At 36.6% G+C, this 14,672-nt stretch overlaps 1 protein-coding gene across 4 annotated transcripts in view; it reads right to left on the bottom strand.

Annotated features, from left to right (window-relative positions):
* The window catches only part of FAM114A2 (family with sequence similarity 114 member A2), a 36,170-nt gene that overhangs the window by 20,418 nt on the left and 1,080 nt on the right, over positions 1 to 14,672 (bottom strand). For 3 of the 4 annotated variants that reach the window (XM_045999195.1, XM_045999197.1, XM_045999198.1), the window contains exons 2-8: positions 11,036 to 11,280; positions 10,596 to 10,695; positions 10,057 to 10,149; positions 8,292 to 8,383; positions 7,012 to 7,146; positions 6,352 to 6,510; positions 5,381 to 5,504 (exon numbers count right to left, since the gene is read on the bottom strand). In XM_045999195.1, the coding sequence (XP_045855151.1) occupies positions 5,381 to 5,504; positions 6,352 to 6,510; positions 7,012 to 7,146; positions 8,292 to 8,383; positions 10,057 to 10,149; positions 10,596 to 10,695; positions 11,036 to 11,266 (934 nt within the window). In that variant the 5' untranslated portion in view covers positions 11,267 to 11,280. Of the gene's footprint in view, positions 1 to 5,380; positions 5,505 to 6,351; positions 6,511 to 7,011; positions 7,147 to 8,291; positions 8,384 to 10,056; positions 10,150 to 10,595; positions 10,696 to 11,035; positions 11,281 to 14,328; positions 14,457 to 14,672 lie in introns of those variants that run through there. The other variant, XM_045999199.1, reaches the window with a different exon arrangement.

The following is a 14,672-nucleotide window of genomic DNA, read 5'->3' as shown; positions in this document are numbered from 1 at the left end:
GTGGGTTAAGGCCTCTGCCTTCGGCTCGGGTCGTGATCCTAGGGTCCTGGGATCGAGCCCCGCATCGAGACCCACTTCGGGCTCCCTGCTTGGCAGGGGGCCTGCTTCCCACCCTTGCTCTGCCTGCCCCTCTGCCTACTTGGGATCTCTGTCTATCAAATAGATAGATAGGGGCGCCTGGGTGGCTCAGTGGGTTAAAGCCTCTGCCTTCAGCTCAGGTCATGATCCCAGGGTCCTGGGATCAAGCCCCACATCGGGCTCTCTGCTCAGCAGGGAGCCTGCTTCCCTTCCTCTCTCTCTGCCTGCCTCTCTGCCTACCTGTGATCTCTGTCAAATAAATAAATAAAATCTTTTTAAAAAAATAGATAAATTCTTTAAACAAAAGAAAAAAGAAAAAAAGAAACTTTCCCTCCTTAAAAAAAAAAAAAAGTGAGTATAACTTAGCCAGGAGAAAAAGAGTCTCAGACAGTGAAAACAAGTAAAACATACCGAAGTGAAAGAAAGTATGGCAACAAGTTCAATATGTTTAGAAGTGTCTTAATGTAAGGGAGAGAAGAGAGGTAAGAACATAGCTAGAACATTAAGTAGGATCCAGATAAAAGATGGCCTTAAAAACCAATGGTGAGGAATCCAAGCTTTTTATTAAGGGAGTGAGGAGGCACTGAATGATTTTAAAGAGAGACAGGTATGTCCAATTGAAATTTTAGAAAGATCCACTCTGGCTCCTGGGTGGAGGATGAACTGAAATGGGAACAAGAAGGGGAGCAGGGAAGCTGAGGATCCAGGCAGGAGATAATGATGGATAAGAAAAAAGGAAGAGAAAAAGAGATTCCACAATGTTGGAAGGATGGTAAGAAAGCTGTTGGTTAAGAAGCCTAAGAGATGATGAGAAACATATAAGGCTTATATTTGAGAAACATACAGACAAATAGGTGAGTCAATATAAAAAAAAAAAAAAACACATCCAAACAAATGGCAAGAAATGCGGTTTTCCTTTCTACTCATCTAAATCTTACTTAATTTCCTTACACCAAAGCTTCTCTTAACTGTACAATGTAGGGAGAACTCTTGTATATAGAAATCTTCTAGCACTTATAATCCATACAAGTATTTCTTTATCACTGGTTTACCAGGGCAAATGATTACTTCATACCCGTTTTCTCCCCAAAACCCTTAGGAAAAAAATTCCATCTTTGTTCTTCCCTCTCCATTTGCTATCCCTTTTCCCTTCTCTCTTGGTGTTCAAGACAGAATTCAAATGGTTTGGTGATCCTCATTATAAAAGAGTTGGGAAAAGTTGGTCTTCTAAATACTATAACTGTAACCTATATCACTCCTCTTAGCAACTCCTAATCAAATTCTACTGCCTAAAAATCTAAAATCTAACAGGCATTTTGTTTTCCTAGCAAAGCTTCTAAATTATTTGAAGCAAGAGAGTATCTGAATCTATACTGGGATGCATGTACCCAAGGGGTTCACAAAATAATCCAATAAAGTACTGGGGGAAAAACAGAACACTTTATTTGTAGACATTTGTCTCCTCCTTTAAAAATTTCTATTTTAGGGTATACTTTAGAACATAAGTAATATATTATTATAGCAGTACATATATATAATTTATAAACATCAAATGTACATACATTAAATCTAAGTACTCAAAAACTTTTACTGCTAAGGTTGAACAAAAAATGTTTGGAGAGCCTGTCATGTACTCCCCACAGACCTAAGTATAAAAAGTAGTTGCTGCGTTAAGATAAAAGTGTGAGGATGAGGGATGCCTGGGTGACTCAGTTGGTTAAATGTCTGTCTTCGACTCAGGTCATGATCCCAGGGTTCTGGGATCAAGTCCAGCATCTGGCTCCCTGCTCAGCAGGGAGTCTACTTCTCCCTCTGCTGCCACTCCCCCTGCTTATGCTTGTGTGCTCTCTCTCTCTCTCTCTCTGCCCCTCATTCTGAAAAATAAATAAATAAAATCTTTTTTAAAAAGTGAGGGGGAAAAAGTGTGAGGATGGAAAGGAGGCATGGCTAATGCTTTGGTGGGAATTAGAAGAGGCTGGAGTCTCCACCTTCTACGGTTTCCTCTCTCTTTGATACCACAGCCATTTTTTTTTTTTTTTACACATTTTCATTGAGATGTAATACCAAGGTCAGTGTTGCATTTTCGCCCAAAATCCCTGGGGAAAACTGTTGCGGAGGGAGTGTGCAGCACTGTAGTGCTCTCTTTTCAGAGCCCTCTATCTCTGGCAAACAGGTAGGGGAGAAAAATGTCAGAGACACAAATCCTTCTTTTCAGAAACGCCTTAGAGTCCTCAGAATGGTACTTAAAGATCAGGATTTCCAATTACTATGCAAAGCCAGATGTTGACTAAATTGAACAAATACTGTTAATGGTATTATGTACAAATAAATTAAGTTTATAAATAAGTGGGGACTGCCACACTTGGGTTTAGTTAGGAACAATGGAGCAACTTAAGTAAATAAAAATTAATTTATGGATTTCCTGCTAAGCACAGATCTTTATTTACATATGCCACCTTGATAATGAAAACAGCAGCCACCATCTGTTAAGTGCCTGCCATGTGTCAGACCTTAAATATTTTATTTAGTCCTTACACCAACCTGAGAGGGATTAGCATCTTCTTCTTACAGATGAGAAAACATAATTTCAGTGTTAAGTAATTGTCCAAGGTCACATGACTTAGGAAACAGTAGATCTTGATTTTGAACCCAGGTCTAACTCCAAAACCCATCCTTTCATCCACCATGCTATACTGTCTATTCAGTACTTCAGGTAAGCTTAAAAACTTTTATTCAAGAGCCATTTTATATCAGGACCAGTATCTTTACATAGAATATATAGCAAGGTGTTATATAACCAGCCAACGTGACCTCTTAGAATGCAGTACAAAACAGATGGGAACAAAAAAGAGGAAAGTATCTCTTAGTATAAAATCCATACATTCTACTTCACTTCCTTCTCTCAAAGAAAGGCCTTAAGACTCTCAGTCAGAGGGTCCTTTTAATATAAAACTTGAGTAAGACTAGGTTAACTGGTTTTCCACCCAAAGCTGATTAAAGATAGAAAATGAGATTCAGAGGGTATTAGAAGCAAGCTCACTGAAATGAGGAGAATTAAAAGATGGACAGATAAATGCACAAAACATAAAGATGCACAATTCTGAAAAATAACTGAAACATCTCTAAAAGCATAGCAGTTTAGAATAATTTAATATAGCAGCTCTCAAAAACACTTTGATCTCAGGACCCCTTTACATTCTTAAAACTTTTTGAGAACCCCCAAGAATCTTTTTTAATATAAGTTACATATCTGTCAACACTTATCATATTAAAAATTAAAACTGAAATGTTTGAATTCCTTAAATACACTTGACATAATTTTTAAGAAAAACAACTATATTTTCTAGAAAAGAAAAATTTTAGTGAGATGAATGCCACTGTTTTATATCTTTGCAAATCTCTTTAACGCCTAGCTTAGAGACAGCTGGATTCTTTTATCTGCTTTTACCTTCACTCTGTTGTGGTATGTTGTTTTAAGTACATGAAGAATTCAAGCTCATATAGTTGGAAAGAGGAGAACAACTTTAATTGCCTTTGCAGATAATTGTGGATATTCTTTAATACCACACCAAAACTCAACAAATAGTCTTAAAGGCTAGTTATAATGTAGAGCCTGAAATCGCATAATGAAATTTTGAATTCAGTTACATTAAATTAAAATCTACTGGTCTATTTTTTGCCCAGACATGACTTTGCAACACCACTCATTAGTCATCTGGAAAATACTGGTTCTCTGAATTATGCAAATCTTCTAAATGCCAATACATTTAAATACACCTAAGAGATCAAATTTGTTACTATGACCACCAATTTCATCAAAAAAATCTGTAAGCACTAGGAAGCTGTCAAGCTCACCACAGCAACAAACGTAAGTTTTCCAAAATTCTAACTTTAGGTTAATTTAAATTTTACTATTCACAAATATTTTTCCTTCAAGTGAAGGCTCATTTCATTCATTTTCAAGAAAATGTTTACCAAATAGCCTGCTCTGAAGAGTCTGTGTGACTGCAATCTTTTTAAATAAAAATAGTGTCCCATGAAAAAACAGGTACTTGCGCTTACAACTCAACAGTGCTTTTCTTTGAGACAACTTCAGTATGCATCACACAAATATGAAAAATAAGTGTACTCAAGGGTCAAGACTCAGTGAGATAAATCACTGTTACTATTTTATGAGGACAAACTTAAACGAAACTGGCACTTTAAAAATACTTTATGTATTTACTATGAATGCAGGGGAGTGAAAATACAGTATTAGCACAATTTGGTATCATTGTCTTATCTGTGTTAAAACACCAGTAATTCTACTCACCACTGCTTTTCCACCATCAGTGTGAATGTCAAAATAACACATTTTTTAAAAAGAAAAAGACATTTAAAAAAAAAAAAAGAAAAAGACATTTTGGTATTATGATGCAAAGAGTTTTGACTCATGGATTCCCTGCAAAGATCCTGGGAACCCAAGAATTTGCAGACCACACTTTTCAAACCACTAACTTAATCTACCATATGGGTGATTGACTCATACGTCTTGATGGACCCTGAAAGAATTTTTCTAGTCATTTTTAATGTTGGGTTTTGGGTTTTTTTTTAACTCTTAATGTTTGTAACTGATCATTTCATCAAAAAAAAAAAAAAAAAAACTGTACTCCCTAGATTCGACTAAAAAAACAGTGTGTAATACATATTAGAAATATTTCCAGCTAAACTTTAAAATAAAACAACTCTCAAAACCTTAAGATTCAGTTGACTAGAAATTATGCCTTATGTAAATGACCTTGTTTCCTGATAATTTTGCAAAAATGAGTAGTTACTAACATTTTTCGGAGTATGCAGATACTAAGAATATGGCATTAAAAAACTTTGGAAAATAAAAAGACAAATCATCACCCACATTTTGGATAACTGCCACCCTGCATGCCTGAATTCAAGATGAGGACCGGGATCATTGGAGTCAGAGAGGCAGAGGAGCAGTATCTAGGGTATAAAAGCTCACAGGGATGACCAGCCAGACTGAGGCAGGAATCTAACAAGGGTGATTCTCTAAGCAAAAACAGCAGGCAGTTTTGTGAGTTGCAAGATGAGACTTGGAGAAGTCACAGTTTGGGGGGCAGAAGGGAGGAGTGGGGCAAAGATATGCACTTAAGGCCAACTGCTCAAACAAATACCTAGTCAGGGGCAAGACAGCAAAAATATAAAATCAGACTAGTTAATTAAAGAGAAAACAATTAGTTTCAAGGGCAATACACTGCATATAAACATTTAACATCCTTTCCACTCAAATACTGGATTTTCATATTACCTTTTTTCTCTTCTTCCTCTTCCTCACAGAACTCTGCTAGGCAAAATGCTTCCTTGAGTTGCTCCAATTCAAGTTTTAGAGTCTCTAATTCTTCTCCACTTAGAGAATTAAGAATAGATTTCACCTGAATGGATATAAAATAATAAAATTTGTGAGAGTACAAAAGAAAAAAACATTTTCAAATGGAGAAGAGGTTACAGACTAAATTAAAATAAAAATTATGAGCTCACCAGTCAATACAAACTATTCCTTAAGAATCTTAATACAAGAAGTTAGTCATTATACTAAGATAGGGAGAATTTATACTTAAAAAAAAAAAAATTAAAAACCAGAAACAGGGCGCCTGGGTGGCTCAGTGGGTTAAAGCCTCTGCCTTCGGCTCAGGTCATAATCTCAGGGTCCTGGGATCGAGCCCCGAATCGGGCTCTTTGCTCGGCAGGGAGCCTGCTTCCCTTCCTCTCTCTCTGCCTGCCTCTCTGCCTACTTGTGATCTCTGTCTGTCAAATAAATAAATAAAACCTTTAAAAAAAATAATGAATAAATAAAAATAAAAATAAAAACCAGAAACATCCAGGAATTATTTGTGCTTAACAATGGCTAAGAAATTAGGGGGAAGTTAAACAGTCTTGAATCAATTAAAAACTAACAGGTAATTGTATCCAAATTGGCAGCTTAAGCCAGAGAGACTACCAAAAAAAAAAAAAAAAAAAAGACAAAGGGAAAACATAGATGTGCTATTAAGATCTCTTGGTTCCTCTATCCTTTTCTATTTAAATTAAAAGAAATAACACCTGACTCATTCTATTTCTAGAAATTAGTTCAAACATTTGTTTGTCGTGGTGTAGTATTTTCCAAGAGTCTCAAGCCTCCATGTGAAATACATTTCATCTTCCAACTGTACAAACAGAGGAAACTATGCAGCACTCCTTTGTTTGGAGACCATCCAACTGAAATTGTTGATTTGGAATTACCTTTATTTCACTTTCTCGGGAAAGCATCTCCAGAGCTTCCAGATGCGAAAGGCCTTGAAATTCATCAAAGAGGAGCCCATAATGAGTTTTCTTGTCCGTTTCCAAGGCAACATCATTGGAGGTCCATAGCTCTTCTTTCTCCTTTGCCTCTCGTAAAACCTGAAAAAAAGGTGGAGGCTTACCCTGCAGCAAGTAATGGGAGCTCAAGGGTGAGTTCTGAGAGCTGAGGGAAGCAAAGCTGAGATGGTAACAGGACAGAGCAGTGCCCTTTCATTCCTGGCATGGCAATTCAAATCTGATAGGCTAAGGAACTGCTGGGAATAAATGGTCACACATAATTCAATCTTGGACAGAATAAATAACACCCAAGGAACCAGATGGAAAGTGCTTTAAACATTAATGTACTCAACAACTCTCAAAGGGCTTGTTGCCTTCTACTGTACTGATAGGAGCCTCTTACAGAAAAGAAAGAGGAGGAAAAAAAGAACTGGGCATTTTTCTAAACACTAAAGCTCTCATCAGCCACACTCCCACCCCAAAAAAGCCTTAATAAAAATATCATTGAAAATTTTTCAAAAGGCATTATTAACAAGGTCTTCTATAGGCAAAAATACAGATCAAAACAGAAACATGAAGTAAATGGGTAAAGACAAACAGTACCTGAGACAATGTAGAATTCCGATTCATCAGACCCTTGGTTCTTTTAAATCCAGGATCCCCTTCTGCTATTACATCCATTGTCTTTTTCCCAATGAATTCTAAGGCATCCAAACCCCCACTGATCACGCTCTTCCCCTAGGAAACAAATGCAATAATTACATTCAGTAATTAAATTCATTACAGTAATACTGAAAAAAGACATATGCATGTTTTGATTATATAAAATAGTGGCTAACAACACCAAGCAATGGCAAGAATGTGGAGCAATTAAAACAATCACCCACTGCTTGTAGGACTATAAACAGGTTCAAACACTCCGGAGAACTGTATGTCAGTATCTACTACCACTAACCATATGAATATCCTTATGACCCAGCAGCTCTATACATGGTTGCATACTCAACAGAAATGTGTACAGAGGCTCATTAAAAGATACACAAAATGTTCATGGCAGTCCTAGTTGTAAAAGCTAAAAACTGGAAACAACCCCAGTACTCACCATCCATGGAATAAATAAATGTTACATAGTCATATATGGAATATGGCAAAGAAAATGGAATATACCGCACAGACTACATGATATAGAAATCATACAAACATAATGTTGAGTAAAAGAAGCCAAACACAAGGTACCTTACTGTATGATTCCATTTATGTCAAGTTTAAAAGTAGGCAAAATTAATCTATGATGGTAGAAGTCAGGATTGTGGTTATTTTGAGCCTAAAGGAAGAAGCGGATGGCTGGAAGAGGGTACAGGTGGAAAACCTATGATATACCATCATGTTGGAATTTTAGTCTTGAGTGTGTTCACGTTGTAAAAATTCAAACTGAATACTTATGACTTCACTTTTCTGTATATATGTTTTACTTCAAGAGGTTAAAATTAAGAAGTACTAGTTACCTATTCTCATTAAGACAGACATTATGTTTCCTATAAAATCCTTTAAAAATGTTTCTAATCATCTATAGTTATGCAATTATGGGGAAAAATATTTGTAAAGTAGGGACCTTTTCTAGGCCACCAAACTCAGAATTCATATTCCATAAATTATTATGTACATTGCCTCTCTGTTACTCTTCATCTTCTGTTCTCTACTTCTTTAAAGAAAGTTTTCAAGGAGCTCTCACTCTTCCCCTAAGGTCAAAGTGATCTATCTTCAGCAATCTGGACTCCCATAATAGTAATCAGTCCTCATGGCTTTTCAAGAAAAAAAGGAAGAGATAAAACAAAAAACACTATATTCACAGAGGGGTACAGTCCACCGTGCATTTTACTCACTGTGGTCTGAACAGCAGTAGAGATGGTTGAGAATACACCAAATGGCCCAGTCAATGGGAAGGAGTTTGCATTCTCTTTGGCGTTTGTCTCTCCTACAGGAGGAAAGGGATGTGTAAACATGAAGGAACGATCCATAAATAGTATTGCTTTATCAGCATCTATGTGAAATTTTAAAAACTAGACCCTACTTCCTATACACAGGGTAACCTTAGCCCTTTTTGTTTTATTATTTTAAACTATTTATCCAAAACATAGCTTTTTTCATTTTCATTTCAGAAATGAAATCCAGTTGTTTGAACAAACTACTGATATATGTAACAATACATTTTATACTGTATGTTTCCATGTATGTGATCTTCTGCACAAAGTCAAATTTAGGCAGAAAATAGATTAACAGTTGCCAAAAACTGAAAGTAAGTGATGAGAGTGACCTCAAAGGGGCATGAAGAGTCTTTCGGGGGGTGATGAAAATATCCTTATATTTTGATTATCAATACACATATAGGAAATATTCTATACTGTATAATCACAATGGACTGTGATTATATTGCGTAAACAAGACTGTATGTTCGTTGAAACACATGAACTGTATACCTAAAAAGAATAAGCGTTACTGTATATAAATTATACATTTGCATATTAATTACATTCAATTAGACATACAAATTATAAAATCAATAAATCTGACTTTTTAAAGTATGGCCTATTTAAAATTTTATCCCAGAAAATTATGCTTATTGGAGAAAATAATGAGACGATCAAAGAGAAACAAGAGTAAGAGACAATAAAGCCCCTGAGTGATGAAGAAAGCAAAATCAGGGCCTGAAAAGCTTCCTGTTTTCTGGTCCCAGGCCACCTTGATTCCTGGTTATAATTCTGTCTTCTGTGGCTTAAGTAAGAGCACACTGATCAAAGCAGGTATCTAAAATTAAATTTTGGGATGCCTTGTGGCTCAGTGGGTTAAGCCTCTGCTTTCGGCTCAAGTTATGATCTCAGGGTCCTGAGATCAAGTCCCATGTCAGGCTCTCTGCTCAGCGGGGAGCCTGCTCCCCCCCCCGCCCCGCTCTGCCTACCTCTTGGCCTACTTGTCATCTTTCTCACTCCCTGTCAAATAAATAAATACATACATAAGAAAAAAAATTAAATTAAATTAAATTTCACCTTATAAAAATCCAAACACACACACACACACAAAAATGGCGAAAACTAAACATGTTAGAATATTTTTTCGTGTCACAATGGAGTCAAACTCAGTTAATTTTTTTTTTTTTAAAGATTTTATTTATTTATTTGACAGAGAGAGATCACAAGTAGACAGAGAGGCAGGCAGAGAGAGAGAGAGGGAAGCAGGTTCCCTGCTGAGCAGAGAGCCCGATGCAGGACTCGATCCCAGGACCCTGAGATCATGACCCGAGCCGAAGGCAGCGACTAAACCCACTGAGCCACCCAGGCGCCCCAAACTCAGTTAATTCTTCTTGGGTTCTTACGCATTTGTGCCAAACACAACACTAGGAAATTGTTACATTCTACATTCATGGCCTTATTTAATGTTTGCAACAGTATTTTGACATAGATCATCCCACTTCATAGATGACTAAAGTGGCTAAAGGACACAGACCTCTGTTAGTCAAAGATTCCAAATTCCTTTCTTACCAGTCCCATGATGCCCTGAGTATCAGATACTCATTAAATATATACTGAAAAATGAGCTAAACTGTTCCATTGTGACCCAAAATTTTAGATCTTAATGTTTCCACATACTGACCTGCTGCATACTGGACTTCGGTTGAAATTTCACTGGGACTAGGAATTCCAAGAGAAGTCTCTGCCTTCTCAATAACGTTTGAAATACCTTGTCCTAATGAGAAAAATGGTTACATTTTTACATTTGAATATTACTATTAGCCACCAAAACTGAAGAAACAAACCAAAACAACCCTATAGATTTTTTAAATCACTATGGTCACAGACATGTTATTCTGACCATACATACCTAATGTTTGGGAGTGTCATCTTACCAAAAAATAAAACAAACAAAAAACCCCAACAAACTTGCTTTACCACCAAACAGTAGTTTTATATTAACAATTTCTCATTAATGAGAAACTCTAATAAGAAATACTAATGAGAAAATGCTGCAAACTCCAGGTATACTATAAATCAGTCCATCATTCCTAATGAATTCTCAAACTATAAAGCCCTTAAGTAAACATGGAAGAAGAATTATTAACGAAGTCATTTTTAACACAGACAGATGTGTAGCAACATCCACACAAAAATTAATAAAATGACAAATGATCTTACCTACTGTAGCTACTGTAGCTGAGGCTGAAGAAAGTAAGGACTTGCCCCAGCTGCCCCAATATCCCCATCCAGTCTGAGGTACATCTTTGGAAACAGTCTCCTATTCTTCCCCGTAGGTAGAAAAACAAAGGCAACAGAAAAGGGGAAAAGTAGAGAGTAAGAGAGTGTACAGACAAGGTATCTTAATTATTAGCCCCAAGTACAGGTGAAGAAATAGATATCATTAAGCTAAAGAATTGTATTGCTTGACTGACAGATGTTATGTCACCTGCATTTAAGCACCATATAGCAAAGGCAACTACTCATAAAGTCGTTTATAAAACTGAGAAAAATTTTTACGGCTTTTAAAGAAAACAAATAGATACAATCTTAAATTGGTTCTGGTTCCAAATGCCTTTTAACCCTAACTTTTAATCCCAGTGTTTTAAGAGATACTCTACTTTGCCCACAGCCTGTGATGCCTCAACAGGGAGAACTTCTGAAGTCTCAAGGTCACTGGAAGGTTTGGACTCTGGTCTTTTCCGAGTGATAGCTACAGGTTCTGATTTATTCTCTGGCTTGGCACTTTGGTCAACAGACTCAGAATTCTTGGCTGGCTCACAGTTCCCATCTTCAAGGGTGGAGGCTGCTTCAGTTATCACTGGAGTCTCAGTATCATCTTTCTCTGACATGATTAGATCATTGCCTGTAAAATAAAAGTCAAAGAAAAAAATTAATCTTATAGGCTTTTATAGGTTATTTGTTTAAGCTTTTTGAGATTATCCTAGAGTCACATGCAGGTGTAAGATATACAGACAGATCTGTATATCTTCCACCCAGTTTCCTCCGATGGCAATGACTTTGTAACCACCGTGTAATATGACAACCAGGAAATTGATACAACCCATTAACTTCTTCAGATTTCATTAGTTTTACAGGCGCTCAGGTGTGGGTATTTAGCTCTATGAAATTTTATCATACATATAGATTTGTGTGACCATCACCACACTCAGGAGACAGAAGAGTTCAATCACAAGGAACCCTTGTGTTGTCCTTTTTCAGCCATATCTCCCCACCCAGCTCCCACTACCACCACACAGCAACCACTGATCTGTTCTCCATCTCCATACAAGATGTTATATAAATGGATTCATACAGTATGTAACCTTTTGAGATCAACTGTTTTCACTCAGCATAAGTCCCTCAAGATTCATCCAAGTTGTTTTATCAATAGTTTCTTCCTTTTTTTGCTGAGCAGTAGCCCTTGGTATGGATATATTTGTTTTACCACTTACACACTGAAGGAAATCTGGGCTGTTCCCAGTTTGGAACTATTACAAATAAAATGGCTATGAACATTAATGTACGGGTTTTTGTTGGAACATAAGCTTTCATTTCTCTCAAATAAATGACCAAGAATGTAGCTTCTGGATCATGTTAAGTACTTACTCAGTTTTTTAAGAACTGCTACTCTTTCCATTTTATATTACCATCAGTGAAGTATGAGTGATCAAGTTTCTCATCATTCTCACCACCATTTGGTGGGGTTGTTTTGTTTCCTCTTTTGAGCCATTCTGTAATAATCTCGCTGTGGCTTTAAACTGTATTTTTATAATGGCTGATGATATATAACATCTCATGTGCTTGCCACCTGTATATCCCTTTCAGTGAAATACCTATTTGTATCTTTTGCTCATTTTCTTTGTTGTTTTTTGTTTTGAGAGCTCTTTATATATTCTAGAATCAAGTCCTTTGTCAGATATATGGTTTGCAAATACTTTATCCCAGCCTATAGCTCATCTTTTCATCTTCTTAACAAAGCAAAAGTTTTTCATTTCAATGAGGTCCAATTTATCAATTTTTCCTTTTATTGACTGTTATTAAAAAAATCTTAGTCATTATTTTTATCTCAATTTATAAATTAAATTTTAAAATTTAAGCCATCATATAGAATCTAAATCAAACCAGCTTTTGAGTAGCAATTCTAACCAATTCAGTCCCTTCCATAAGTACAGCTCTTTAGCAATTAAAGCCAAGACATCACTGGTGTTTTTACAAGAAGCAGATGCTGGTTTCTAAGATAACCAAGCAGAGGAGAAATAAAGATAACCAAAGGAGAAATAAATGCATATATACCAAAGACTCAGGTATACATAAGCATGTATTTTATCCCAATATTTACCAAGTGCAGTATTAGACCCAATCCAAGCCATCAAAAGTTTCCAGTGTACAGAAGAGAAAGACATATTAAGAACTAAGGCAGCTCAAAAAAAAAAAAAAAAAAAAGGAACTAAGGCAGCTCAACAGGTGCATTGAGGTAGCTCAGTCAGTTAAGCATCTGACTCTTGATGTCCACGCAGGTCATGATCTCAGGGTTGTAAGAGCAAGCCCCATGTCAGATTCCATGCTGGTATGGAACCTGCTTAGGATTCTCTCTCTCCCACCCCTGCCTCTGCCTCTCCCCCTCCTTCTCTCCCTTTCAAAACAAAACAAAAACAAAAACAAAAGGCACCTTAGAAACAGCATTATAAGTGAGGTATATATAAAATGCTAAAAGAACAGAGAAGTCTGCTGGAATCAGAGAATATGATTCATGCACAAAGTATCTGAAATAGCACAAAATAATGGCCATAAACTGAGAATGTGACTGCTAAATCCAGCCTTTAAATGTTATTTGGCCTGCGCAGTATTCAAACTTTTATATTATTTGCTAACATTTAAAAATCAGACTTCAGGGGCGACTGGATGGCTCAGTCGGTTGAGCAACTGCCTTCAGCTCAGGTCATGATCTCAGGGTCTTGAAATCAAGCGCCGCATCTGGCTCCCTGCTCCGTGGGAAGTCGGCTTCTCCTTCTTCCTCTACCCCTCTCTCCACTCATGCTTTCTCTCTCTATCTCTCTCTCAAATAAATAAAATCCTAAAAATTTTTTTTTTAAAAAATCAGACTTCATACATAAATACAGATTTTCAACTTCTCTAGTAAAGGTGAAATATCTGGTAACACTGGGCCCACTTTTAAAATGGTAATAATCAGCTCAAACCAAAGAGTGGCTGGGCCTTTTTAGACACGATAATGTTCTCTAGTTCTCTGTAATCTCCACCTAAACCTACTTGGCTCATTTGTTACCTGATTAGCCCAAGTATACATGTGAGTTTGCAACACCTGCCTTAAAGGGCACTTGGGATTTTGGCAGGTGAAGGTGCCAATGAGAAAATTCTAAAGTGTGGAAACGACACATGGGAAGAAGTGTGAATGGAAAGGACGGACATAGAATATCGACAAATAGCAGTAGTTAATATAGCAGGGAGAATGATGAAAAGCCATAAGCCTAGAAAGATAGATTTACACAGTACCACGGAGCCTAGATCATATGGGTATATGACATACATACATTATTACCAAAACACACAGAAAAAAAATTCAGATGAAACTACCCACACACATACACACCAACTCTGAAATATTCATTCATTAACAAACATTTTTTCAATACCTACTATGTACCAAGTTTTGAAGATTAAAAATAAATTTATCACAATTTCTGCCCCATTTACTCCAAGAACCTAAGAGAAAAGACTACACAGTTCTTGCGTAAAGTTCAATGTTTTGTGTGGCTAAATAAATATGTACTTTTTTTTACACTATCATCTCACTTTCCTTATATGTTCTTCCCAAATTACAACACATAATAATATATATTTTATAAGTAGTATACTATATACAGCAGTCCCCCTTATCTAAGGTTTCAGGTACCTGTGGTCAACCAGTCTGGAAACAAATGATCCTCTTTCTGAGGTGTTGTCAGAAGGTCAAAAGCAGCCTAATGCTACATCACAGTGTCTGTATCATTCACCTCACCTCACCTCATCTCACCACATAGGCATTTTATCACCTCACATCTTGGAACATATCACCTGTAAATAAGGGGCAACTACTATATAATATATATAATATACATATTCCATAAATAATTCATATGATTTTATAAACGACTGGAAGGACATATTCCAAAATATTAAACACTGAGTCTATTCCTTCTTTTGTGCACTAAAGATTTAATGAGCATCTAGAATGCGCTAGATATTTGGCTAGGTGGA

The sequence above is a fragment of the Meles meles genome, chromosome 3, assembly GCF_922984935.1.
Source record: "Meles meles chromosome 3, mMelMel3.1 paternal haplotype, whole genome shotgun sequence".
Classification (NCBI taxonomy): Eukaryota; Metazoa; Chordata; class Mammalia; order Carnivora; family Mustelidae; genus Meles; species Meles meles.
The sequence above is the reverse complement of the archived record's forward strand: the minus strand, read 5'-3'. Positions and strand labels throughout refer to the sequence as shown.